The 27,428-nt window shown below is 44.7% G+C and overlaps 1 protein-coding gene across 3 annotated transcripts; it reads left to right on the top strand.

Moving 5' to 3' along the window:
- Positions 1–1,113: 1,113 nt before the first annotated feature.
- EEF2KMT (eukaryotic elongation factor 2 lysine methyltransferase) lies at positions 1,114–27,209 on the top strand. 3 transcript variants are annotated; one of them, XM_066576148.1, is made up of 9 exons: positions 1,114–1,269; positions 9,450–9,567; positions 11,599–11,655; positions 13,779–13,859; positions 16,509–16,610; positions 20,248–20,381; positions 24,196–24,467; positions 25,903–26,052; positions 27,069–27,209. In XM_066576148.1, exons 2-9 carry the CDS (start codon positions 9,451–9,453, stop codon positions 27,173–27,175), a joined length of 1,020 nt encoding a protein of 339 aa, XP_066432245.1. In that variant the 5' UTR covers positions 1,114–1,269; position 9,450; the 3' UTR covers positions 27,176–27,209. The 3 variants fall into 3 exon arrangements, with proteins under 3 accessions (XP_066432245.1, XP_066432247.1, XP_066432246.1); XM_066576150.1 differs by lacking the exon at positions 1,114–1,269 and adding an exon at positions 1,422–1,443; XM_066576149.1 differs by lacking the exon at positions 1,114–1,269 and adding an exon at positions 2,246–2,266.
- Positions 27,210–27,428: the final 219 nt, after the last annotated feature.

Raw genomic sequence — 27,428 nt, 5'->3', positions numbered from 1 at the left:
TAGTGTGTGTCTGTGCGTATATTTGTATAGTAGTGTGTGTCTGTGCGTATATGTGTATAATAGTGTGCGCTTGTCTATATAAATAAAAATAATAGTGTACGCCCGTGTGTGTTTGTGTATATATATATATATATATATATATATATAATAGTGTGCGCCACTGACCGCTGTGGGGGACCTCATTACTAATTGGGCCACTTTTATTATACTGTCTTACAATTAACAATTAGAATCGGCCCTTTGAAGGCAACCAATGAGTTTGACACCCCTGCTATAGCGTTAGGGGGTTAAATGGACGCCTGCACAACAGTCATTGTAGGCTCTCTCTTCTATCCTATCCTAGACCTGATAAACGTGAGACAAATTCACCAAGATTACCATAGCTCTCTAGGAATAGAAACCATGTGGTCATACTGTGGTATCAACAGCACATACCACCGCAGAAAGACTCAGATGCAGTATTGTAAGGAGTTAAGCAGGATACATGTTACACAAACATACAGAGCTCTGCACCCTGCAGGTCAGCGTGTAGTATGTGCATGGCAGGGGTCAGCATGTAGGATGTGCACATTCCACATCTGTATGTAGCATGTGTATGATGCAAGTGTATAGGATTTGCATGGTGCAGGTCACTGTGTGGGATGTCCACCCAACAGGTCATTGCGTGAGATGGTCTCCCTGCAGGTCAGTGTGTGGGATGTGAAAGGTGCAGGTCAGTGTGTGGGATGTGAAAGGTGTGGGTCAAGGTATGGAATGTGAAGGGTGCAGGTCAGTGTGTGGGATGTGAAGGGTGGACGTGGGTCGGTGTGTGGGAAGTGAAGGGTGCGGGTCAGTGTGCGGGATGTGAAGGTTGCGGGTCAGTGTGCGGGATGTGAAGGTTGCAGGTCAGGGTTTGGGATGTGAAGGGTGCAGGCCTGTGTGTGGGAAGTGAAGGCTGCGGATCAGGGTGTTGGAGGTGAAATGTGCAGTTCAGGGTGCCAGTCAGGGTGTGGGATGTGAAGGCTGCGGGTCAGGGTGTTGGAGGTGAAGGGTGCAGTTCAGGGTGCCAGTCAGGGTGTGGGATGTGAAGGCTGCGGGTCAGGGTGTTGGAGGTGAAGGGTGTGTGGGATTTGCACAGTAGAGTGCTGAGTGCTCCTTGCTACTGCTGAGCTACAGAAGTAGAAAACAAGCAGAGCCCGCCTCCTCATACATCATGTGACTGATCACGTGGCCCCCGACGTCATGGAAGGTCCTGTAGCCCGCAGCGTGCCTCCTCCGCCCTGCAGTAAGGTAGGGCTCTGTAATCCCGGTGATTAGACGTGCGGCGCTCGGCGTGTGATGTGAGAGCGGACGCAGCGGGGCTCCTCACTACTGTGTACAGCTCTTGTTATGTCACCGCTCCGCAGGTCCTGCCTACCACCAGGGGGCAGGAGAGGCCGCACAGTGACTGCGGATGTAGTATCGGTCAGTCTGGAGCTCCGCCGCAGTGTGACTGCAGATACCGTGCGGCTCTGTGCGGTGTGAACAGTTTCCTATAAGCATATTCTAGCTGAACCTACACATCCCCCGTGCCCGCGGCTCCCCTCACTGCACGCCGCAGCCGTTATTGTACAGCCGCAGGCGGGGCCGAGCTGCTCACACCGTACAGTGGAGCTGCCAGATGTGTGTGGATGCGCGGCCCTGTCCCACAGATAACAGTATTCATATACTTGTTTAATATTGCAGTCAGTGGAGCGCGCATGTCCGTCCGTCCGCGGCGTGGGAGATGCCTTAAACGGAAAAAACAGGGTGACGCTTGTGCAAAATTGTTGCGAGTTTTTACCCTGATGCGTCGGCTGCGCCCCTTTTTAAAAAAGTTATAGGGGTGTGGCCAGAGAACACATTTATGCCAGAAAATAGCGTAAATTACGCCTGCGCAGGACCAAGCATACATTACTGTGAAGGTGCACCGAGGAACCGCGGTAAAGTGTACTTAGACCTGCGTTGGAAACACGATTTTTAGTAAATTTCCCGAAAATTGTTCAACTACAAATCTTTATTGAGGCAGGTTGGCAGCAGCGTACACGTAACGGCGCGACATGACAACAGCATTTTTGCAGAACAATGTTTTTCTCCGCGCACATTGGCGTATTTTACTGTACTTTTCCACACACAAGGCAGTGATTGACATGGCTAATTAACCTTCATGTAGAGCTCAGCTCGTGCCGTGTATGACATGGAGACACGCTGTGTGGTAAGCCCGCACCAACTGACTCGCCACGAAGGCCTCCCTCACACAGGCATTGCGGTAAGCGCCGTGCTTTACTTCACTTTGCGGTGGCAGCCATGCTGCGGTTGACGCTGGCCTCAACCACTCATTATTGATGAGGAACGCTAACCGCTAAAATATAGAACAGACACCGCTCGAAAATCACGGTACTTAAAAGGCGATAAAGCGCTTGTCTGAGCGGTCCCATGGAAAAGAATGGCAGCATTATACCGCGATTAGCGCGGTACTGAAATCGCTGTAAAAAGCACCAGTGTGAGGGAGGCTTAATTCTTTAACTTCCCGGTGTCGTACAAACAAAAAATTTGGCAAGACCATTGTTTAGGTCCTAAATAGGAAAATTAAAGGGGTCACAACTTGATTCACACAAATCGTGTTAATTCAATATGTGGATAATCAAGTTGCAACCCCTTTACTTTACCTATGTCCCTCACCTCTATGTGTATATACTGAGGAGAATCTCCCTCCCCTCTGTGGGTGTATATACTGAGGAGAATCTCCCTCCCATCTGTGTGTGTATATACTGAGGAGAATCTCCCTCCCATCTGTGTGTGTATATACTGAGGAGAATCTTCCTCCCATCTGTGTGTGTATATACTGAGAAGAATCTCCCTCCCATCTGTGTGTGTATATACTGAGAAGAATCTCCCTCCCATCTGTGTGTGTATATACTGAGAAGAATCTCCCTCCCATCTGTGTGTGTATATACTGAGAAGAATCTCCCTCCCATCTGTGTGTGTATATACTGAGAAGAATCTCCCTCCCATCTGTGTGTGTATATACTGAGAAGAATCTCCCTCCCATCTGTGTGTGTATATACTGAGAAGAATCTCCCTCCCATCTGTGTGTGTATATACTGAGAAGAATCTCCCTCCCATCTCTGTGTGTGTGTATATATACTGAGAAGAATCTCCCTCCCATCTGTGTGTATATATACTGAGAAGAATCTCCCTCCCATCTGTGTGTGTATATACTGAGAAGAATCTCCCTCCCATCTGTGTGTGTATATACTGAGAAGTTCCCTCCCCTCTGTGGGTGTGTATATACTGAGGAGAATCTCCCCTCCCCTCTGTGGGTCTGTATATACTGAGGAGAATCTCCCTCCCCTCTGTGGTGTGTGTATACTGAGGAGAATCTCCCCTCCCCTCTGTGGGTCTGTATATACTGAGGAGAATCTCCCCTCCCCTCTGTGGGTCTGTATATACTGAGGAGAATCTCCCTCCCATCTGTGGGTGTATATACTGAGGAGAATCTCCCTCCCATCTGTGGGTGTATATACTGAGGAGAATCTTCCTCCCATCTGTGGGTGTATATACTGAGGAGAATCTTCCTCCCATCTGTGGGTGTATATATACTGAGAAGAATCTCCCTCCCATCTGTGTGTGTATATATACTGAGAAGAATCTCCCTCCCATCTGTGTGTGTATATATACTGAGAAGAATCTCCCTCCCATCTGTGTGTGTGTATATATACTGAGAAGAATCTCCCTCCCATCTGTGTGTGTGTATATATACTGAGAAGAATCTCCCTCCCATCTGTGTGTGTGTATATATACTGAGAAGAATCTCCCTCCCATCTGTGTGTGTGTATATACTGAGAAGAATCTCCCTCTCATCTGTGTGTATATACTGAGAAGAATCTCCCTCTCATCTGTGTGTGTATATACTGAGAAGAATCTCCCTCCCATCTGTGTGTGTGTATATACTGAGAAGAATCTCCCTCTCATCTGTGTGTGTGTATATACTGAGAAGAATCTCCCTCCCATCTGTGTGTGTATATATACTGAGAAGAATCTCCCTCTCATCTGTGTGTGTGTATATACTGAGAAGAATCTCCCTCCCATCTGTGTGTGTGTATATATACTGAGAAGAATCTCCCTCCCATCTGTGTGTGTATATACTGAGAAGAATCTCCCTCCCATCTGTGTGTGTATACTGAGAAGAATCTCCCTCCCATCTGTGTGTGTATATACTGAGAAGAATCTCCCTCCCCTCTGTGGGTGTGTATATACTGAGGAGAATCTCCCCTCCCCTCTGTGGGTCTGTATATGCTGAGGAGAATCTCCCTCACCTCTGTGGTGCGTATATACTGAGGAGAATCTCCCTCCCCTCTGTGGTGTATATATACTGAGGAGAATCTCCCTCCACTCTGTGGTGTGTATATACTGAGGAGAATCTCCCTCCCCTCTGTGGTGTGTATATACTGAGGAGAATCTCCCTCCCCTCTGTGGTGTGTATATACTGAGGAGAATCTCCCTCCCCTCTGTGGTGTGTATATACTGAGGAGAATCTCCCTCCCCTCTGTGGTGTGTATATACTGAGGAGAATCTCCCTCCCCTCTGTGGTGTGTATATACTGAGGAGAATCTCCCTCCCCTCTGTGGTGTGTATATACTGAGGAGAATCTCCCTCCCCTCTGTGGTGTGTATATACTGAGGAGAATCTCCCTCCCCTCTGTGGTGTGTATATACTGAGGAGAATCTCCCTTCCCTCTGTGGTGTGTATATACTGAGGAGAATCTCCCTCCCCTCTGTGTGTGTGTATATACTGAGAAGAATCTCCCTCCCATCTGTGTGTGTATATACTGAGAAGAATCTCCCTCCCATCTGTGTGTGTATATATACTGAGAAGAATCTCCCTCCCATCTGTGTGTGTGTATATATACTGAGAAGAATCTCCCTCCCATCTGTGTGTGTGTATATATACTGAGAAGAATCTCCCTCCCATCTGTGTGTGTATATACTGAGAAGAATCTCCCTCCCATCTGTGTGTGTATATACTGAGAAGTTCCCTCCCCTCTGTGGGTGTGTATATACTGAGGAGAATCTCCCCTCCCCTCTGTGGGTGTGTATATACTGAGGAGAATCTCCCCTCCCCTCTGTGGGTCTGTATATACTGAGGAGAATCTCCCTCCCCTCTGTGGTGTGTATATACTGAGGAGAATGTCCCTCCCATCTGTGGGTGTATATACTGAGGAGAATCTTCCTCCCATCTGTGGGTGTATATACTGAGGAGAATCTTCCTCCCATCTGTGTGTGTATATACTGAGAAGAATCTCCCTCCCATCTGTGTGTGTATATATACTGAGAAGAATCTCCCTCTCATCTGTGTGTGTGTATATACTGAGAAGAATCTCCCTCCCATCTGTGTGTGTGTATATATACTGAGAAGAATCTCCCTCCCATCTGTGTGTGTATATACTGAGAAGAATCTCCCTCCCATCTGTGTGTGTATACTGAGAAGAATCTCCCTCCCATCTGTGTGTGTATATACTGAGAAGAATCTCCCTCCCCTCTGTGGGTGTGTATATACTGAGGAGAATCTCCCCTCCCCTCTGTGGGTCTGTATATGCTGAGGAGAATCTCCCTCACCTCTGTGGTGCGTATATACTGAGGAGAATCTCCCTCCCCTCTGTGGTGTATATATACTGAGGAGAATCTCCCTCCACTCTGTGGTGTGTATATACTGAGGAGAATCTCCCTCCCCTCTGTGGTGTGTATATACTGAGGAGAATCTCCCTCCCCTCTGTGGTGTGTATATACTGAGGAGAATCTCCCTCCCCTCTGTGGTGTGTATATACTGAGGAGAATCTCCCTCCCCTCTGTGGTGTGTATATACTGAGGAGAATCTCCCTCCCCTCTGTGGTGTGTATATACTGAGGAGAATCTCCCTCCCCTCTGTGGTGTGTATATACTGAGGAGAATCTCCCTCCCCTCTGTGGTGTGTATATACTGAGGAGAATCTCCCTCCCCTCTGTGGTGTGTATATACTGAGGAGAATCTCCCTTCCCTCTGTGGTGTGTATATACTGAGGAGAATCTCCCTCCCCTCTGTGTGTGTGTATATACTGAGAAGAATCTCCCTCCCATCTGTGTGTGTATATACTGAGAAGAATCTCCCTCCCATCTGTGTGTGTATATATACTGAGAAGAATCTCCCTCCCATCTGTGTGTGTGTATATATACTGAGAAGAATCTCCCTCCCATCTGTGTGTGTGTATATATACTGAGAAGAATCTCCCTCCCATCTGTGTGTGTATATACTGAGAAGAATCTCCCTCCCATCTGTGTGTGTATATACTGAGAAGTTCCCTCCCCTCTGTGGGTGTGTATATACTGAGGAGAATCTCCCCTCCCCTCTGTGGGTGTGTATATACTGAGGAGAATCTCCCCTCCCCTCTGTGGGTCTGTATATACTGAGGAGAATCTCCCTCCCCTCTGTGGTGTGTATATACTGAGGAGAATGTCCCTCCCATCTGTGGGTGTATATACTGAGGAGAATCTTCCTCCCATCTGTGGGTGTATATACTGAGGAGAATCTTCCTCCCATCTGTGGGTGTATATACTGAGGAGAATCTTCCTCCCATCTGTGTGTGTATATACTGAGAAGAATCTCCCTCCCATCTGTGTGTGTATATACTGAGAAGAATCTCCCTCCCATCTGTGTGTGTATATACTGAGAAGAATCTCCCTCCCATCTGTGTGTGTATATACTGAGAAGTTCCCTCCCCTCTGTGGGTGTGTATATACTGAGGAGAATCTCCCCTCCCCTCTGTGGGTCTGTATATACTGAGGAGAATCTCCCTCCCCTCTGTGGTGTGTATATACTGAGGAGAATCTCCCCTCCCCTCTGTGGGTCTGTATATACTGAGGAGAATCTCCCTCCCCTCTGTGGTGTGTATATACTGAGGAGAATCTCCCTCCCCTCTGTGGTGTGTATATACTGAGGAGAATCTCCCTCCCCTCTGTGGTGTGTATATACTGAGGAGAATCTCCCTCCACTCTGTGGTGTGTATATACTGAGGAGAATCTCCCTCCCCTCTGTGGTGTGTATATACTGAGGAGAATCTCCCTCCCCTCTGTGGTGTGTATATACTGAGGAGAATCTCCCTCCACTCTGTGGTGTGTATATACTGAGGAGAATCTTCCTCCCATCTGTGGGTGTATATACTGAGGAGAATCTCCCTCCCATCTGTGTGTGTATATACTGAGGAGAATCTCCCTCCCATCTGTGTGTGTATATATACTGAGAAGAATCTCCCTCCCATCTGTGTGTGTATATATACTGAGAAGAATCTCCCTCCCATCTGTGTGTGTATATATACTGAGAAGAATCTCCCTCCCATCTGTGTGTGTGTATATATATACTGAGAAGAATCTCCCTCCCATCTGTGTGTGTGTATATATACTGAGAAGAATCTCCCTCCCATCAGTGTGTGTATATACTGAGAAGAATCTCCCTCCCATCTGTGTGTGTATATACTGAGAATTTCCCTCCCCTCTGTGGGTGTGTATATACTGAGGAGAATCTCCCCTCCCCTCTGTGGGTCTGTATATGCTGAGGAGAATCTCCCTCCCCTCTGTGGTGTGTATATACTGAGGAGAATCTCCCTCCCCTCTGTGGTGTGTATATACTGAGGAGAATCTCCCTCCCCTCTGTGGTGTGTATATGCTGAGGAGAATCTCCCTTCCCTCTGTGGTGTGTATATACTGAGGAGAATCTCCCTCCCCTCTGTGGTGTGTATATGCTGAGGAGAATCTCCCTCCCCTCTGTGGTGTGTATATACTGAGGAGAATCTCCCTCCCCTCTGTGGTGTGTATATACTGAGGAGAATCTCCCTCCCCTCTGTGGTGTGTATATACTGAGGAGAATCTCCCTCCACTCTGTGGTGTGTATATACTGAGGAGAATCTCCCTCCCCTCTGTGGGTCTGTATATACTGAGGAGAATCTCCCTCCCCTCTGTGGGTCTGTATATACTGAGGAGAATCTCCCTCCCCTCTGTGGGTCTGTATATACTGAGGAGAATCTCCCTCCCCTCTGTGTGTGTGTGTGTATATACTGAGGAGAATCTCCCTCCCCTCTGTGGGTGTGTATATACTGAGGAGAATCTCCCTCCCCTCTGTGGGTGTGTATATACTGAGGAGAATCTCCCCTCCCCTCTATGGGTGTGTATATACTGAGGAGAATCTCCCCTCCCCTCTGTGGGTGTGTATATACTGAGGAGAATCTCCCCTCCCCTCTGTAGGTGTGTATATACTGAGGAGACTCTCCCCTCGCCCCCCGTGGCTGTGTGGATACTGAGGAGACTCTCCCCTCGCCCCCCCCAGCACACACATAGGGCACAATATAATTCATCCCCTCCCCCCAGTAGTAAGCAGCCCTCCCCCCAGTAGTAAGCAGCCCTCCCCCCAGTAGTAAGCAGCCCTCCCCCCAGTAATAAGCAGCCCCCCCAGTAGTAAACAGCCCCCCGTAATAAGCAGCCCCCCTCCCAGTGACAGGCAGCCCCCACCCCTCAGTAATGGGCAGTCCCCCCCCCAGTAATAATCAGCCCCCCCCAGTAGTAAGCAGCCCCCCCAGTAGTAAGCAGCCCCCCCACCCCAGAAATAAACAGCCCCCCCTAGTAATAAGCACCCCCCCAACCCATATACTTACCTCCTCCCTGCTGTCAGCGTCAGTGTGCGCCGGGATCAGCGCGATTACCAGTGGGGAGCTGCGGCGCCCCCGCTGGTAATCGCTTCAGTGGTGAGCGGCGTCGGCACGCCGCGGGCCACATAACACGAGGCAGCGGGCTGGATTCAGCCCGCGGGCCTTGTGTTTAGAAGAAAAGTTCCCGGCGGTGCCACAGACCGGCGCTAAACACTTATGGCCCGGCCCCGGTCCGCGGGCCGGTGGTTGGGGACCCCTGTTCTAGATTATCCCTCAGTAGTCTTCATCCAACACCGCACCTTCAAGACAATGCCAACGGAAGCTCCCAGCCGCACATTTGTGATCATAAAATGTATAATTAAACAGGCACATGCCAATACACAATGGCCAGTGCGCGAATACGTGGCACAACTGCACTTGGAAATGCGCTTCCACCTTTGTGACCCCGGCCTAAGAAGAATCAGTCATGTGGGACCTATGAGCAGTACGTTGCCATACAGAGTGCACTAATGACCCCTGAGGGTCGGGTCACATTAATCACATGGAGCCCTGTAAATAATGGTGCATGCACACATAAGATTTGCGCCACTGCTTCAGATTTTGACACAGTTTTGATGTAGATTTTGGTGTACATTTTCCACTGTAGAAAACTCTCAGCATTTTCCGCTATGTATGTTCTGTTGCTACGAGAACTTCTAAATCTTTTGTCTAGAATGTGGAAAAAGCGACATTTCTTGTAATTCCGTTTGTCTGTTCTGTATATGTATTATTTCTTAAAGGATGGATCTCCAGCTGCCATCCAGTGACCAAGTGATGGACGCGGCTCAGGCCACCTTGTGCGACACCTTCCAGCGCGATTTTCTATGTTGCAGACGTGTTGGGTCCTTGTTATGGAAGGTGAGAGTAAATGTTTAGAGGGGGGAGGGTTCTGGGATGTTGCATTGATGGCATGTGCTTAGAGATAGATGCTTTTGGTTAGTGAATGCTGACTGTGGAATTACATGGATAGCCTATGCGGCTACATGCGTGCACGATTTTTCACATGGGTCCAGTGAAAAAAACTGCATGTCCTGTTCCATGGATGAGAAATAGGACACACCAGTGCATGTGAGCGTGCTGTGTATATCGGACAGCACACAAATTGGTAGTCGGGCGCAGTCCGATGCAAGTTGTGCCAGAGTGTCTCAGGTGCCTTATGCTTCATTTACACGGGACAACTGTCAACTAAACGACTGCACGAGCGCTGATGTCGCCGCTAAGGTCGTTAGCACTTGTGCAGAGCGTTTAGACAGGCAGAGATCACCACTGATTATCGCTGGCCCCTCGCTGAGCGTTCACATTCTGTTTACACGCAGCGAGAAGTCAGCGATGGTTTTTATGCTGGTTAAAAGTGAGCGATCAACGAATAGTAAACGATGGCTTCGCATTTAGACGTAACGACTATCGCGCATTTTCGGTAATTTGAACTAATTCTGCGTAATAATTATCTCATGTAAATGGCCCTTAAGTCAGAAAAGTCCTGTGGTTTAGAATAATGTCCTGCAGTTCTTGAAGAGGTAAAGGTATCACAATCCATGCATAGCCACTAGCGCTGGGACCATGGACCTCAGTCCCTATCCAATGTTCACCAACTTATAGAAAAGCGTGGCAGCATCAAAGGTGTTTAAAGCAACCAATTCTTTTTATTGCTCCATGTTCATACAAGGACAGGCACCGTTTTGACAGCAATGTCTTTATCCAGCCTAGTCTAAAGCCAGAAACGCTGGTCTTAAATACAAACATTAACCCTAATCTATCCAATCAAAAAATACACCCCTTCAATAATCAACATCAAATCCCCTCACCTGGGTTACACAGAAGAGTCCAGGTGCGATCCATGCGTGATCCAGCTTCACCTCTACGTCATCCGGTATTACCAAGTGGCGTTCTGTATCTACCAATGCACATGCGTGAGACTACTGTCATCCACGCGAGGTCACCATACACCGTCATAGTAGCACTGAGAGGCCATACACAATATGGCGTCCGCTAACCTCTTATTGAGCGTGCGCAGACTGAGGCAGTCACCCAACCTCTTACTGAGCGTGCGCAGACTGAGGCAGTCACCCAACCTCTTACTGAGCGTGCGCAGACTGAGGCAGTCACCCAACCTCTTACTGAGCGTGCGCAGACTGAGGCAGTCACTCAGACTACAATTCTGTGACAACCACAAGATGGCCTTATCACAAGATAACTCCAGTGTGACAGCATGGGAGCGCGGACACACAGGAACAAGTGTCGGGCATTGTTTGCCTGACAGTCATCCCGTATAAATGGACCTTAAGGCTGAGTTCACACTTGCGTTTTTTTGGCAGATCCCGTTTTACAAAAATGGAACTGTACAAGATGTAAATGAATGGAAAGCATCCTTCTATCTTCTCTTTGGCGGCTCTATTAAACGGATCCTTAAAAAAGTATGCTTTACGTTTATTTCTGTTTCACTTCCGTTATTCAGCATTTTATACGGATCCGTTATTCGTACTGCCGTCTGCACACGCTCAGGAATAAAAGCTGATACAAAAATGGAATGAAAAAAGTGATTAAAATGGATTGCTTTCAGTTTTTTTCCCTTCTTCCATTGACTACAATATTAAAAAAAAGCATTGATTTTTGTTCAGTTTTTTTTTTTTTTTTTAATGGAATTGGAGACACGGCAGTCCGCACTTTTGTTTCAGTGTGAAAAACGGAATGGAGACAGAAAATTAAGAAACGGATTGAAACTAAAGGACTTCTGTTTCAATGCATTTCTATGGGCAGAAAAACTAAAACGTCTTCTTTCCGTTTTTCTGCTCCTGCAATGGAAGAGCTAGACGGAAAGCAAATACGCCAATGAGAAATGGCTCTGACGGGTAGAGTTTATGTTTATTACATCATGCTTCTCTTCTGCAGGAGTTGGAGCATCAGTTGACCCTTCAGCCATCGTTTGCACTCAGTATTCTGCAAAAGGTAAAAACATGTCAGTTCGTCATGGTGCAGAACAGAACATTGCAGATGTCCTCTACATCTTACCATGAGACAAGTTTATAGCGCTGATGGAACGTACAGTAGTAATGTGATCGCATATGTATTATGCTAAGATATATAAAATGCGGAGAAGTCTTTCAGAATGAGAATAGTATTAGGCCTCCAGCACACTAGTGTATTTAGGGCCACCTGCTGTCAGTGTTCACCCATATGCAGCCCGCGATGCTAATTTATATACATGGACGTTATCTCACATGGACTGATGATCCACATGAAAAAACCCACTGCATGTCCTATTCCTGTCTGTTTCATGGATAAGACATAGTACATGCCAATGCATGACAACGTGCAGAGTCCATGTATATCAGACAGCACACATCTAGATGGGTGAGCTGCCCGATGCATGTCTTGCCTGAGTCTCTGGGGCATATCTACTGTGCACCTAGTTTTAGCAAACAATACAGTCGTTTTGCATAAGCAAACAGCTGTATTGTTCTCCGCGATTACAGCTCGCATCCCGCTGTGAACTACCAGTGGGACATGGGCTGAAAGAATCTTATAAGCGCTGCTGATTGTAATAACTTGTGGACGAAAACTGCACGATGTCCATCCATTTAGATCCAACGATTCTTGCTGAAAAGACTGCTTTGAGCACATTTCAATCCAGAATCGTTGGGTTTAAATGGATTTTTATCCTTTCAGCTTGAGGAGATTTTACTGTCAATTCATATCACGTTGATTTATTTTCTTGGACTGAGATTATTTGCTTCTATAGATGTTTTGATTTTGCCACATTTATTTAATTCCTGTGTGTGTGTGTATATATGTGTATATATAATATATATATAAATAAAATATATCTGTATGTATATGCTTGGCAGATATAGCATTGACACTAGCGATATAATCAGTTATTTTACATATATAAGGCCTCATGTCCATGGGCGGGTCGGATTCCGCATGTGGGAGCCTGCAGCGGAATTCGACCTAGCCCGCAGCCGGCGACCCTGCACACCTGTGCCAGACTTTTTTCCTGTACGGCAGATGTGTGCGGAAGTGCCGGACGGCGCACAGTACAGTTTTTTTTTTTTTTTATACCCCTGATTTCCCACAGAATCTGCGGCCCATTCGCAATGTCAATTCGGTGGAAGCCGTTTGCACAGAATCCGCACTAAGATTGAGCATAGTGCGATTTGTTTTCTGCATGCGTAATCCAGAAAACAAATTCGCACGTGTAAATTGAAGTGCGATGCCCATGCTTCCCTATGGGTGGCTTGAGCTGCGGATCTTCTGTGCAGATGCTGTAAATCAATTCCGCTCGTGGACATTGGGCCTTAATGACTTTTTTCACATTTAAACCTATTTATTATCCTTTTTATTTGTGTCAAAGATTTATGTTTTCCAATATCGAGGCTTTGTTTTGGTGTTTTAATATACAAAGTCAGTTGATGGTGTGATGTCACATGCCGGTGGGCCGCTTTTTAAACATTATTGTTTTTACACATTGTGGTTGTATTTCCTTTTTGTGCACACGGTCCGAGGAAGGAGTCATTTTGACTCTGAAACGCCTAGCCTGCTTTAATAAAGCTCCTCAATGATCTTTTTGCGTCCACCGCTAGTTCTTGAAGCCGTGCCGGGTTTCCCTGCTTTTCCTCTGCCTTGTTCGTGATTCCCACGGTGGACTCCTTCACTCTGGCTGCAGAAGCTGCAGCTTACCGGCCCGATTAGTGTTGGGTGTGTGCAACCTATTCCTGCTGTTGTACAACTGCTCCTCTACTAGCCGGTGTGCACTATGCAGCAATGTTATCCTGTTAGTCTAGTAGCCTATACAGCCTGTATATTGTAAATATGCATATAGAAAAAAAGAAGTGACGCGCTGCTGGTTGACGCAGAATCTGCCTAAACACAAAGATTTCTGCCACAGATGCCCATTGAAAAGCATATTGGATATTTCCGACGTGGATTTCTTAATGTGAACAGACCCTCCAGTTTATGGGATACACTCAGCTTCTTTATTTTCTTTCAAAAAATGGCTTCTAATGGCAGAGAAAAGTCCATGGAAACATTCCCAGACATGTACTAATAAGCTGTTTTCTTCTTTGCAGACCATCAATCATCCGGCGTGCCAAAAGTATCCACCATCATTACAATACAGAAGACTATTCTTGTCTGAACTAATCAAAAAGGTGATCGCTCATCTTATACATTTGAGTGAAAGAAGTGACAGATTTCCGTATATTTAAATTCCTACAACTTTACTGGTGTATAGCAGAAAAATATGTTTTTAAAGGGTCTCTCTCATCAAGGCGACTGCATAAAGAAGGCTCCCCTGTTCTGCAGTCCCATGGTGGTACAAACCCTTAATGCTTGTTATCATGTCATTTTGGATGTTATAACGATATTTTTATATTGCAGAAGACAGAAAGAAAAAGATCCGACAACCATAAAATTATGGCTTTATTGGGGCATATTAAAATCCCAACAAGGACGTACTATGGCGCGACAATCTAAAGGTCAGCCATTGTATGTCCTTCCTGTTGGGATTTTAATATGCCTCAATAAAGCCATGCTTTTCTGGATGCTGGATCCTTTTCTTGCTCTCTTCTGCAATGGATTGCAGTCGTGTCCGTGCATCCTGCTGCTGAGCTGGTCTGTTTTCTTCGTATGATATTTTTATATATTATAAAGAATGAGATCTGTAGACGGAGGCACATTTTTTTAAAGGAGTTGCACAGGCATGGATATTCTGATATTCGGCATAGAGAAATGCTATTACATGCTGGGTGATACAATTACTGACGTAACAGTCCAAAGCCCAGTGAGTATCATGCATGTGTCCTATTAAAAAGTAGGAACTGTGCATGATAGTCGCTGGGTGTTGGTTGCCTCGGCAGCTGTCCTGTTCATTGTCCAGTGGCTTCTCTCCGTACCTGATGGCAGTTTGGTTAGGGAAGTATGTCTGGATAATCTACCTTAAAAGTGGATTTAGCCTTTAAAGTAACCCTCTGGTCTTGGACAAACAAAGATGGCCGCACTGCTTCTCTGACCACCTGATACACACTGTGCACTAGTATACATTATTAGGGTGCATTCACACAGGCGTATGCATATTTCAGTCCGTGAATATGCTGCTGTCCTGTGTTTTTCTGCCTATTGGCAGCCTTCTAATTTGCGTGACTACACATGCAACCATATTGTTTTGTGCATAAATACGCAGTGTATACACAGGTTTCCTGCGCATTTGCGCAGTCCATTGATTTCAGTGGCTTCTACACTGTGTAATACACACCAAGATAGGACATCCCGCATATATCTCACATAATAGCATGAAAAATACTCTCAAGTGAACGAACCCATGCGCAAAAGCTGAGTATTATGTGTGTCTTAGACTACTGATGCATGCTAATACAGGTATTCAGAGAAGTGGTTTGGACATCTTTACTTGTCCAGGACTTGGGGATCACTTCAAAGGGAACCTGTCATAAACTATGAGCACCATAATCTAAGTTATGGTGCTCTGAGGGCAAGTTTCACAGGAGCCCGGGGAAGTATTTTATATAGTTACTTGCTATGCCGAAAGCCAGTGCGTGGATCGCGCAGTGGACTAGAAGGTGCATGCTGTGCATCCACACTCCCATGGAGCCTGGAACTTTGAGTCTAATGCACGGTCCATAGAGCGGGCATTGAAAGGCAAGTTATTTTTTAAAGAAAAAAACCTACCCAGGCTCCTAGGAACATGCCCTATGGACACCGTAAATTAAGTTATGGTGCTTATGGTCAGTAACAGGTTTCCTTTAAATGCTAAAGGGCATATAGATGTCATAGACAGCAAGGTGGGCTTGAGCTGTCCATGTTATATATGTACGTTCATCATTTAAGGCCTCCCTCAAACAGACGTTGTTTTACAGCATTTAGCGCTGCCTTTTCAGCGCAGCACTAAATGCTGTACAACGCTCCCATTCATTTCAATGGGGCTGCTCACACAAGCGTCAAAACGCAGCATTTCGAATGCTGCACTTTGACAGCGATGCAAGTTCTGTCTTTGGCTGTTTTCAGGTGCCGCGTTTTCGGCAGCGCTAAACACTGTAGCTACACTACTTAAGGGGGGAAAAAATCCATACTCACCTGACAGGTGCCCTCGGGGTCTCTCCGGACTTCCGTGCAGACTACTGGGCACTTCTCAAGCCGACAGAGGATCTTTTGCTAGCGACTGAGATTAGAATCCCCGGCTCCAGTAAGAGATTGCTGTGATTGGCTGAGTGCCGCTGAGTGACAGCCCGCTCAGCCAATCACAGCCAGCGCTGGACCCTCCAATCAAGGGTTGTGATTCTGGCATACTCTCCAATAACTCCTGCCAGCACTGTTGAAACCGGGCTGAATCTGCAGTAAACGCAGCATTGAAAAACGCTGCGTTTCTGCAAACGCCTGTGTGAGGGAGGCCTAACACTACTATTCTTCAGTGCAATCAGACCAGGCTTCACCTGAAAAAAACACGTTTGCCGGAGGTGCCAGATACCATGCCCGCAGTCTGAAAAGGGTTGTGTCTAATGAGACAACCCCTTTGACTTAATATGCATTCCCTGTACATTACTCTTTTTTTAGATGCTCCTTAAATTTGCCATGCCTTCCATAGCTGCACGGTAGAAGGATCATTTTTTACATCCTTCTATTTTTTTCCATATCGTCTATGAATAACACAAGTACATTTCTTTGTGTACAGCTATATTGTCTCTATTTAAATATAAAGCTGCATAGTGAAGACGGATTATGTTCTGAGAATTCTACATATTGGAGATAATATTAAGGTAGTAATTCTTCACTTCTGTTCTCCGCAGCACGAGCGTACGGGAGCAGAACCTCTGGATGATTTATACAGTGCATTGGCTGAAGTCTTAAATTCAGAAGATACTGCAGTTTGCTACAAAAGTTATTGTTTGGTAAGTGTTGCCGTATCACTAATGAGAAAAACAATAAGACTGCAGTGTCCTTACTGGAGCGAAGAGCTTAATTTTTATGTCTTCATCTGTTTTAAGAGAAGAGTCTTATTTTAACGCTCCTAGGCCATAGATACGTGGATATTTCCTGCAGTCTGAATGTTTGTGATGCTTTTATCCATAAGTCGTATATCAAGGATAGCAGTTCCTCTGCAGAGGAATTTACATCAGAGTCTGTATAATGAACATCAGACGACAAGAGCTTTAACTTGGTATGGATAAACCTGATAATCAGTCAGCAATATTTTAAAGAATGCAAGTGTGTTATGGAGCTGTAATGCAGAAAAGGACCATCAGAAGTAAATCTGCGGGTACAAGGGCAGACTGAGGGCGCATTCATACCAACCGTATTCTTGCACGGGTTTTGTGCGATGTGATTTACACGAAATTCGCATGAATATGAAATCCATTCTGTTAAATGGATTCATTCACACAAGCAATTTTTTTCCCCTAAAAGTAATAAAATATAACGCCATGCTCTAGCTTGGTTAACAATGGGGCCTTCAAAGACCTTACATGCCGTGCGATGTGCGTGCGTGTGCTATGCAATGTTTCCCATTGAATTCAATGAAAAATGCACATGATCCTATCACACACGTGTTGATCGCTATTTCACAAAAGGATGCTATTTTTAAGCAAAAACGCATCGCCGTGAAAGTTACATGTTGGCAAGGGCGATATCGGCCCAATATTGCGCTCGCTCCTGTGAACATAGCCTAAGGACTCCTATGATAATATAGAGAGAGGAACAGAAAGAGGTGGAGCAACAGCGAGTGGAAAGTATAATCCGAAGGATTTGGTGGCTAGAGGAGGCAATATTTGTAGATGTGGTTCTAGGTGCTACCAACTCAAATACACCTCTGTTTGCATGGGGCTGCACCCCCAAAACACGTTAAATATGCTGGTTGTCTAATAATAATAGAGAGAAATAAGGTTTATTCCTTGGTGTATTTCCCTTAAAGAGTTGCACTGTTGACCTGTCATTCTTGGTGTTCTTCTGGACTAAATCATATAATAATATAGCAATTCTCTACAGAGCTTTACAAAAAAAAAACTCTACAGGACACGGTGGTGTCATCTGTCTCTGGATGGCAAACAATGAAACAGTTGGAGCTGCTCGTGCTTGTTGGAGGATCAGAAGATCCTCTCTACTGGCGGTCTGTCCAAGGCATCCTGAGCCCGGTCGTCTTGCGTCTGTGTCCTTACATGTCCACTGGTCCCAACACCTCGCAGCAATCCGGTCACAATAGTCCAGGTGGGGGGCAATTTGTTGATGGGACCATCCAGCTTCTTGCATTCAAATAATGCACCCCCTCTCAGGCTCCGTTAACTGGACTAAATCGACCATGCGGACCATCCTCAGTACAGATTAAAGAAAAGAAAAGCAAGTATGCATGGACGCTGCTGCTCTCAGGGCCAGATTCCATATGCGGAATCCGACCCGCCCGTGTGCATTTAGCCTTAATTAGGTAAACTGGCTTCAAAAAGACTCATTGGTCTTTTTTTTGCCTTCCTCTGGATCAACATTGGGGGAGTAATAGGCTGAAATAGATAGATATTTGTCTTTTTTCAGCCTATCATACTCTGTTACTATGAGTAAGGGTTAAGGCCTATTTACACCAGCCGATGAGTGCTAAAAAATCGCTAATCAGTAGAGATGAGCGAGCATACTCGCTAAGGACAATTACTCGATCGAGCATTGTCCTTAGCAAGTATCTCCCCACTCGGAAGAAAAGGTTTGGCTGCCGGCGCGGATGAGAGGTGAGTTACGGCAGTGAGCAGGGGGAAGAGAGGGAGAGAGAGATCTCCCCTCCGTTCCTCCCCGCTCTCCCCCGCCGGGAGCCGAATCTTTTCTTCCGAGCGGGCAGGTACTCGCTAAGGGCAATGCTCGATCGAGTAATTGCCCTTAGCGAGTATGCTCGCTCATCTCTACTAATCAGCAATCATTTTAGCGATAATCGGTGCATGTATATGTGCGCCCATCATGTACTTTTCGGGCACTACTGGCTGATCATTAAATTCAGTCCAACCTAAAAATTGACTCTTATCAGAAGTTCTCCATGGGGAGTGCTGATAACATTGTTTTCCCATGGAGAACAAAGGATCTGAGCACAGATAATAGCATGGGGCTATTAACTGCCTTCAGGGAACGCTTCATTTGCCCACTTAATTGGTACTTAAGTAGCTGAATAGCTACTTAATAGTTTATGCAAATGATCGCCCAAAGCTGCCACTCAAACTGTCCTTTGAGCGATCATCTGCTGGTGTAAATGGGCCTTTACTTTGTGCCCAACGATAGATAACTCCTACTGCTGCTGTAGCTGCAAGATCAGTGGAAGAAGCACAGTTGAAACAAACAGCTTAGCTTTTGCCGGGTTCGGAAATAGATAGCCTCTTAGACCCTGCCTCCATCAGTGAGTGTTGTACAAGGGATCAAGTATGGTTAAATTCCCTAGTGGAACTAAAAACAACAAAAAAAAGTTTAATAAGATGTCAAGATACTTACCTTTTATGTCACATAGTGAACAGCACAGAATTTACAACATGAAAGAAATAATAATGAAATTTCTCTTTATTTTCTATTCCTACCAGAAAGAATTAGAAAACGTTAGTCAATAAGTTACATGGACCTCAAAATAGCACCATTGAAAAACTCAACTCATCTCACAAAAAACAAGCCCTCGTATGTAATACAGAGCTAATGTAACTCTATTCATATGGATGCATTTTTCAAGACCCTTTTTTTCAAAATGCAGTATTTTTTTTGCATTTTTGTCTGTGTTGCTATTACTTTCTATTGGACAAATACGGATCAGTATTTGCCCAGTAGAAAATAAAAAATACTGAGGCAAAAACAGATCAAATACTGATGAAGTAATAATAGTAATAAATCTTTATTTGTATAGCGCCAACCTATTCCGCAGCGCTTTCTTTGCTTGAAGTTTGGTTTTAACGTCATCTGTAACATGACATGTATTATAAATCCGAACAGTACGCTTGTCTGAAACCGGCCTTACATAGATAAAAAATAAATAAATTCTGGCTTTCAGAACGTCACAATGAAAAAAGGAAAAACAAAAGTGTTTCGTCCTTAAGGCCGAAACAGGCCATGTCGTTTAGGGCTTACTGAGAATTTGAGGTAGCAATCTGTATAAACATCTATTACTGAGAATTAACGATATCAGTGAATATAGTTTGTGAACACGTGTCATAGTAGAAAGCAGTCAGTGCCTGGTAATATAATGGCATGGCTGCAATGCAGTCTAATTAATCAAGCTCTGTGTTAATGACTTAAAGGAAACTGAAGCGTCTTCCAGTTATGAATTTCAGCAGTTTATGTTCTGCAGTGTTAATACATACAAGAGATGCCCTTCCATACATCCTGATAAATAACACTATATAGGTCTCCAGGATATAACTTTATGTGAGAACAATCTTTGAATGCCATTCCCATAATTTTTGGTCACATTTGTGACCATTTAATTTGCAGACTAGAACTCAGCTGTATAATTTTTAACATTTGCTACAGACCATAGAACATTTTTCCAATGTAATAAAAGTTGCAGCATTTGTTTTGCAGCCTACAGGGGACCTTGTGACATTATCTGAAAATGTTGCCATTATCTCAGAAGGAACTACAGGCCTGGTGACATGGGAAGCTGCTCTTTTCCTAGCTGAATGGGCTATTGAAAATAATGATATCTTCAACAATCGGTAAGAAAAGTTTTTACTTATTCCACCCACCTTGCTCAAAATCCACCTTATGGCTTACAATTAAATGAAATGCCCAGTACATACTGTAACGCTGATACTCGTACTGTAAACGCTGCAGTATTTTCTGCAGCAGAATTGCCTGCTAATAATCCACAGCATTTTACAGTGAGAGCCATGTGGATGAGACAACAATAAAACTCATCCAATGACCTGCGGTATAGATGTTAACCCCTTACCATTGCGCTAGTTAAGTGGGCTTTAATCCTCAGGGACGTAAAAACATGCATCCCCTGAGGATTAAAGAAGCCACATGGGCTATGGACATGACTTCTACATGCTGTCTGTTACCGGAGGTAGCCGACAATATGGAGCAGTCATGGGGGGCTGCGGGGAGCCCCCACTTCCCCTGGCAATGCAATCAGCGCTATCCATTAGATAGCGCTGATCGCAATAAAGTCAATAAAAAGTTGAGTAAAGATTACACTGCCCTCATGGATCCAATGCATACCGGCGATCACAGAAAAGTAAAACAAAAGTTCAAGTTTCAGCTGCCCTCATGGATTGGATTCATGGGGGCAGTTGAAAATACTCACCCCGTCCTCCGTGATGTTCCACGGCGATCTGGACCTGCTGCCGGAAAGGCCGGCAAATTAAGAATCTGCCTGCAAAGGGCTGTCAAATACAGCCGAGTGCAGGAAGAGGTTACCGGGGACCGCTGTACGTGCTTCCCGGTCACATGATCACTGTTATCCAGTGATCATGTAAAGTTAAAAAAGATTAAAATAAAAATGTTAAAAAGTTAGTTTCATCTCCTCTTACGGACCATATCCATAAGGTGAAATGAAATTACATAAATATGGTCCGCGGATTTGTCCCACAATAGGATCTTTATCCATGGACCGTACCCTGGCTTCTGCGCATTGGCCCAGTCAGAAAAATGGCAGTCGCATGCGCAAAAGTGAAGGATTGCCCAGGAAATTTAAAATCTCCCTGCTCTTGGCTACCAGAGGTAGCCAAGAGCCTGGAGATATCACGGGAGGCTGCAGTGAGCAGTTTCTGGTCACGTGATCGCCGTTATCGAATGGATAATGGCGATCACATAAAAGTAAAAAGAACGTTGACGTTTTATCTCCCCTCACCGATGCAATCAGTGAGAGGAGATGAAACTTTTTACTGGAGGCCCTCTGTATTTGAACCCTGACGAGATCCTCCTCCGAGAGCCTGGAGCAGTGACCGGTGGCCTCGTTGAGTGGTCCTGGTCACATAATAAAAATGTAGCGATCTACCTTAGGCCGGTCTCACACGACCAAATAGGAATGATGGATTCCGCATGCATTTGATCCGTGGTAATATGTAGATCAATCAAATGCACTGGATTACACATTAGCTGGTTTGAATTACGCAATCCACTTGCAGAAAACTGAACGCAGTAGGTTTTATTTTACCGCGGATATCTGCAACATAGAGCGCATTGTTCTCCATGGTCCAATGGGTATGTTTCTGAACACTGAGCGTTTTGTGGTGGAAGTCTTAATTCATATGTGTGCTGTACAAAAAACAAACAATTGACACAGTTGCCAAAAAAAATAAAAATCGTAATTTTTTTCCTTGTGCTTTGCTTAGATTCATTCAAAACTGTGGGGTCAAAATACACAGTAGACCCCTACTTTTAATTCGTTAAGGGGTCTAGTTTTCAAAATGGGGTCATTTATGGGGGCTCTCCATTGTTTTGGCCACTCAAGGACTCTACCAGTGTGCTATGGGGCCTAACAAAAAAAAGGTTTGGTATCATGTTAGCCAATAGAGTAAAGTGTGATTGTTCGCAGTGAGAGAAACCAAGTCATCTTGTAGATATGATACCTTTTAATGGCTAACAAAAATACATGATGTTACAGCAAGCTTTCGGATCTTCTATCAATCCTTCCTCAGGCTAAATGGAACTGGTTTGGATTGGGCACACATATAATATACAAATGCAGAGAGGACACACTTCTTGATTGAAATACAAATGTTCACACACAGAAATGCGAGACTGTTTTGCACTCAAAACTTAAAACAGACTAACTGAGCTGAGACATAAATACTTAATCAGTCCATTGAGCTCAGGAAGGTGACAGTTTTATGATGTGTCTTATCTCTATTTCAACCTGCACTAGGAAGTAGATGCAGCATCACCTATTGGATGGCAACATTATTACAAGTCAAGTTCTGAATTTTAGTGAATTTAAAAAAAAAAAAATTATTGGGAAGAGGACTATATGAGTAGCTTAATGTCAGGTTTATGGTGGGGTGAAATGCATTGAATATCTCAAGGAATTTTATTAGTTCTTGTTCGGTGTTGGTCCAGATGATTATGATGTCATCAATGTAGCAGAAGTAGGCCAATGGTTTGTTGGGGCAGGAGGCCAAAAAGTCACTGTCCAGTTTTGCCATGAAAAGATTGGCATATTGTGGTGCCATTTTACTGCCCATGGTGGTCCCGGTGAGTTACAGGAATATCTCTTTGCCAAAGGAGAAAAAATTGTGGGTGAGTTTTGTGAGACTCTTGTGAGTTTTAACACCGAACCTATCCCTGTAAGGTAAGGAGCTGCAAGACCTGCTCACATATACTGACTGCGGACAGGATATGGATCCCCAACACACAGCAGGACTTTAAGATCCCGGGTACATTCACATGTTACACGTCCAATGTTGTGTACCTGATCTGGTGCAGTAAATATCCTGTTGGGGGGCTTTATATCGGGGAAATAGGACAAAAACTGAGAGCCAGGATGAGATCTCATCGACACTCAATTAGAGCGGGAAAGACTGACCTACCTGTGGCAAAACATGTGGCAAAGCACCGCAATCTCACTTGTTTTCGGCTGCAGCTCCCTGCGGCCAACAGCAGGGTTTAGCAGATCTCATCATTGATGAGGTATGGTAAACGCAAAAAAAAAAAGACAGACTCCACTCAAAAATCTAGCGCAGCGATCGATCGAATGTCTGTGAGGCCTGATTGATTTCAATGAGAGTGTTATACCACGATTAATATGGCGTTCAAACCGACGTGGTAAAAAGCGCTTGTGTGAGAGTGGCCTTACCCCTTTTTTTTGGTTTACTTAGTTTAATGTAACTTTGCAGCTAACTAGAGTATTAGTTTGCAGAAAACCACTGCTAGCTGTGTACGGCCTGCAAATAACTCGTAGCAGCAGGGCTTGTGACTGAATGACGGCTGAGGCTGCCGACACGCACTGTGTGTATTTGCTGTTTCTCTGTTTGGTCGTCTTTTTGTTTTATATTATTATAAAACACCACCACCACCAACAAAATAAGCCGCAATCCCTGGGCGGCATGATATGTGAGAACAGAAGGCCACAGAGTATAGCTTGTAGCTTTGTGAGATGTCACTGTTTGCCGCAGTGTAATTGAATCCCCAAAGCCCACTGCTAGCGGTGTAAGGCCTGAAAATAATATGTAGTGGCCAAACTTGCGACTAAACGTCTGCGTTCGCTTACAAGCACTGTGTGTATTTGCGATTTCCCTGTTTGGTTTTCTTGTTTTAATAAGCTGCAATCCCTGAGCGGTATGATATGTGACAACAGAAGGCCACAGAGCACAGCTTGTATATTTGTGCGCTGTCCCAGTTTGGTGCAGTGTAATTGAATTCCCAAACCCCACTGCTAGCTATGTACGGTCAGCAAATAATTCGTAGTGGCAGACTGGGGACTCTTTGAACGGCGTTTGAGGCTACAAGAAGAGCACCGCAATATATATTCCTCCTCCAGTAAAAACCAGTATGTTGACTGATGAATTCTGTTCCTTACATTTTGAGGACGATTCTAGAACTCGGGAGTGGTGTTGGTCTGACCGGACTGGTTATATGCAAGAGCTGTTCTCCCAAGAAATACACATTCAGTGACTGTCACCAGAAGGTCCTTCAGCAGCTCACAGAGAACATTCGGCGCAACGGCTTTCTGCTGAGTGAAGAGCCTTCGGTTACAAGGGAAAACCCGAAAACTGTTCTTTCAGTAACTGAGCTTGACTGGGAATCTGCAACAGAACAACAACTTCTAAACCTGGATGCCGATGTGGTTATTGCATCAGGTACCGTATAGACAACTTATGTCATCTTTTTATTCTACACATGCAAATAGATTGTACAGTGCTTCCCTCTAGGTCAGTGTTCTGACAGGCTTTGGAACATGACTAGGAATATAAAAATAAAAAATCTTATTTGTATAGCACCAACTAATTCCGCAGCGCTTTTAGGTAATCTATTTATTACCCCCCAACAAGCTGGGTACTCATTTTACCTCGGAATGATAGAAGGCTGAGTCAACCTTGAGCCGGCTACCTGAACCATGCGAGGATTGAACATGCAACCTTCAGGTTGTGAGCAAAAGCTTAGGACTGCATTTCTGCTGCCTTAACACTCTGCACCCAATAAAACCAGAATCACATACAGATAGCAGTTTCAGGTTTTTTGCCCCTTGTCTGTTAGGCAATTACATGGTCTACAAGTCTTCTCATGCTTACTTGGCACTCTCCACAAGGAGCAACTGTAGCCTTCCAAATGTTCATTAACCCTTTCCAATCCACTGTCTGATGTCTGAAGACATTCTGATTGAAAGCTGTACAGCTCCGCTGTCGGAAGACATCCGGCAGGGTATTCTTACGGTATATTACTGTCCGCTCTTTTATCATGGGGCCTCTCCAGCATCTCACATGCCGCAGTACTGCCTCTAGCCAGCAGACGGCGCCATTGTATAATGGTAGAAAGGAAATCCTGAATCAAAAATTGGATTGCAAAGTGTTAAAACCCCATTCACTTACATTGTACTGTACATTGCTACGGAATTTCGTGTCACTTTGCCGTGTGTGTGAACTCACCCTTAGGCTAACTTCACACATGCAATTTTTTTTTCCCATGGATGTGAGGTGGTTTTATATAAAAATTGCCCCGCATCACTGTAAGCCGCGGCAGAGTGTCTCCTATTGTTTTGAATGGGGAGACATCGCACTCGCATAGGTTGCAATGCTACCACCAGCCCCATTGAAAACAATGGGCAATGCCCAAAGATAGGGCGTGCCACGGTTCCCCACACCCCCTCCAAAAAAAAAAAAAATTGCTTGTGTATGACCCCATTCAAAATAACGTGGTTCATATTTGTGTGCAATTTGTGTTTCGCAACGCACAAGTATTGTGTGAGAATCTCGTCCGTGTGGAGGCAGAATGGCAGCTCTTGCCCCTCTGCTGTACATAGCTGAAGTGACAGCTGTAAGTTTAGTACATGCAACTCCCTCATTTACCTGCTTCATCTAGAACAAGGCTACCACTGCGGTTTTGATCTTATCTGAAAGACACTTCGTTTGCAAACAAGAGCGAAACCATGGCTTTATTCCCATTACAGATAGTCGTTAGATTAGGCACCATCCAAGAATGGGCAGATGCTTATGCATAGGAGTTCTAAAAAAAAAAATGCAGATTTATGCCCAGTTAAGCATTTCCACTCTGTCAATGTGTTTTACCGCTTTCTAGATGTTGTCTACGACCCAGAAATTGTGACTTCATTTTCAAAAGTGTTAAAGAAGCTGTTCCATTATACAAGAGCTGGAACCAACCTGCAAGTTTTTGTAGCATCAACTATTCGGAATCCCGAAACATATAGACTGTTCCAGACGACTTTAGGTGAGAAATATTCATTATTATTGCAGTTCTTCCCTATAGCACTCAATATGCAGCACTTTGGAAATGGGAAGTTACAAAATCCCTCCCCTAAAAGGAGTTGTCAAAATGAAGCAAAACTGTGTGTGATTGTAGCGTTGATATAAGTGGTCACCATATCAGAGCAAAAGGATGATTTATTGTTGAAAACTGACCCCTTGAAGGGAGGCTCTAGTATCCTGGGCAAGGTGAATATGTCATCAATATCCAAGTCCTGGAACTCCCTTTAAGATTGCATGTAACAGTAGAGTGAGTCAATCACAAGACTGTTTTTCTGCAGCTTTGGTGCAATTACACAGTTGTGTGATACTTTCCTTACTTCTTTCATGATGTAACTGAATTCTCTTATATTGTACTGGATAGAATGTTTCTGCGCTCTCTTATGTTCTCAAGCCTATCTGAGGGTTATATAGGGCTAGAAAAAGGGCAGTAAGCCTCTATTAGGCCTCATATGTCCACGGCACACTTGATTTTTCTATAAGGATTTCTGCAGCGAGTCATTAAATTGATTTTTTTATTGCTTACGGGTGATCCACACCCCCCCCCCCCCCCCCTTCCGGATTGATTTGAACCTTCAAATCTGCAGAGAATCTCCAAATCTATTTGCAGATAGAATGCTCCAGTCATCTCCATGGGAGCTTATTATGTTTTAATATCACCTGCGCGTGGCATCAAAACAAATCTGCAGGCATTAAATGAAGTGCGGACACCCAATGCTTCCCTATGGGCGCCTTGATTTGCGGATCTCAGGTGCGGATTCTGCAAATCAAATCCACTTGTGGACATTGGGCCTTAGGCTCGGTCCAGAGGTGGAGTGTAGATTCCACACTGCAGTTTACAATAAAGTAGATAATTTTCAAATCCACAGCATGCTCATTATTTTGCAGAAATCCTCAATATCTAACTTGTAACATATACTGATTTTCACATGTATTTTGGTGCAGATTCACATTGTTTTTTTTTTTTTTCTTTTTTATTAGATGATACTGGACTAAGGTGGCAAGTGCTTCCGGACCAAAAGAGGAATATATTTGCATACGATAAAAACTGTACAGTACAAATTCTGAAACTGACTTTAAAAGTGTAAATATTATACCAAAATAAATGTAAGTAAAAGTTCATTTGTATATAGCCATCATGGCTCCCTGGTCTTATATGGGTCCTCTCATTTACAGGGTGCATTTGCCCAGTAGTTATCAGGCACAGGATTAGACACATGCAGGCTGCTGTAATGTAAATTACATTTCTGTTAGTGGAATAGAGAGCGGTACTAACCTACGGAGACGGCAAGTTTCATTACCAGGGTATATTGACTGGAACAATACAAGACTGTCGACTCA

The sequence above is a fragment of the Eleutherodactylus coqui genome, chromosome 8, assembly GCF_035609145.1.
Source record: "Eleutherodactylus coqui strain aEleCoq1 chromosome 8, aEleCoq1.hap1, whole genome shotgun sequence".
Taxonomy (NCBI): Eukaryota; Metazoa; Chordata; class Amphibia; order Anura; family Eleutherodactylidae; genus Eleutherodactylus; species Eleutherodactylus coqui.
Note: the sequence above shows the minus strand (reverse complement) of the source record. Positions and strands in the feature narration are given on the sequence as shown.

Excerpts from the sequence above, each read along its gene's own strand:
- EEF2KMT (XM_066576148.1), top strand. The coding sequence starts at position 9,451 with ATGGATCTCCAGCTGCCATCCAGTGACCAAGTGATGGACGCGGCTCAG. Across the intron at positions 9,568-11,598 it reads TTGGGTCCTTGTTATGGAAG|GAGTTGGAGCATCAGTTGAC; the intron begins GTGAGAGTAAAT and ends TCTCTTCTGCAG. Across the intron at positions 24,468-25,902 it reads CGATGTGGTTATTGCATCAG|ATGTTGTCTACGACCCAGAA; the intron begins GTACCGTATAGA and ends ACCGCTTTCTAG.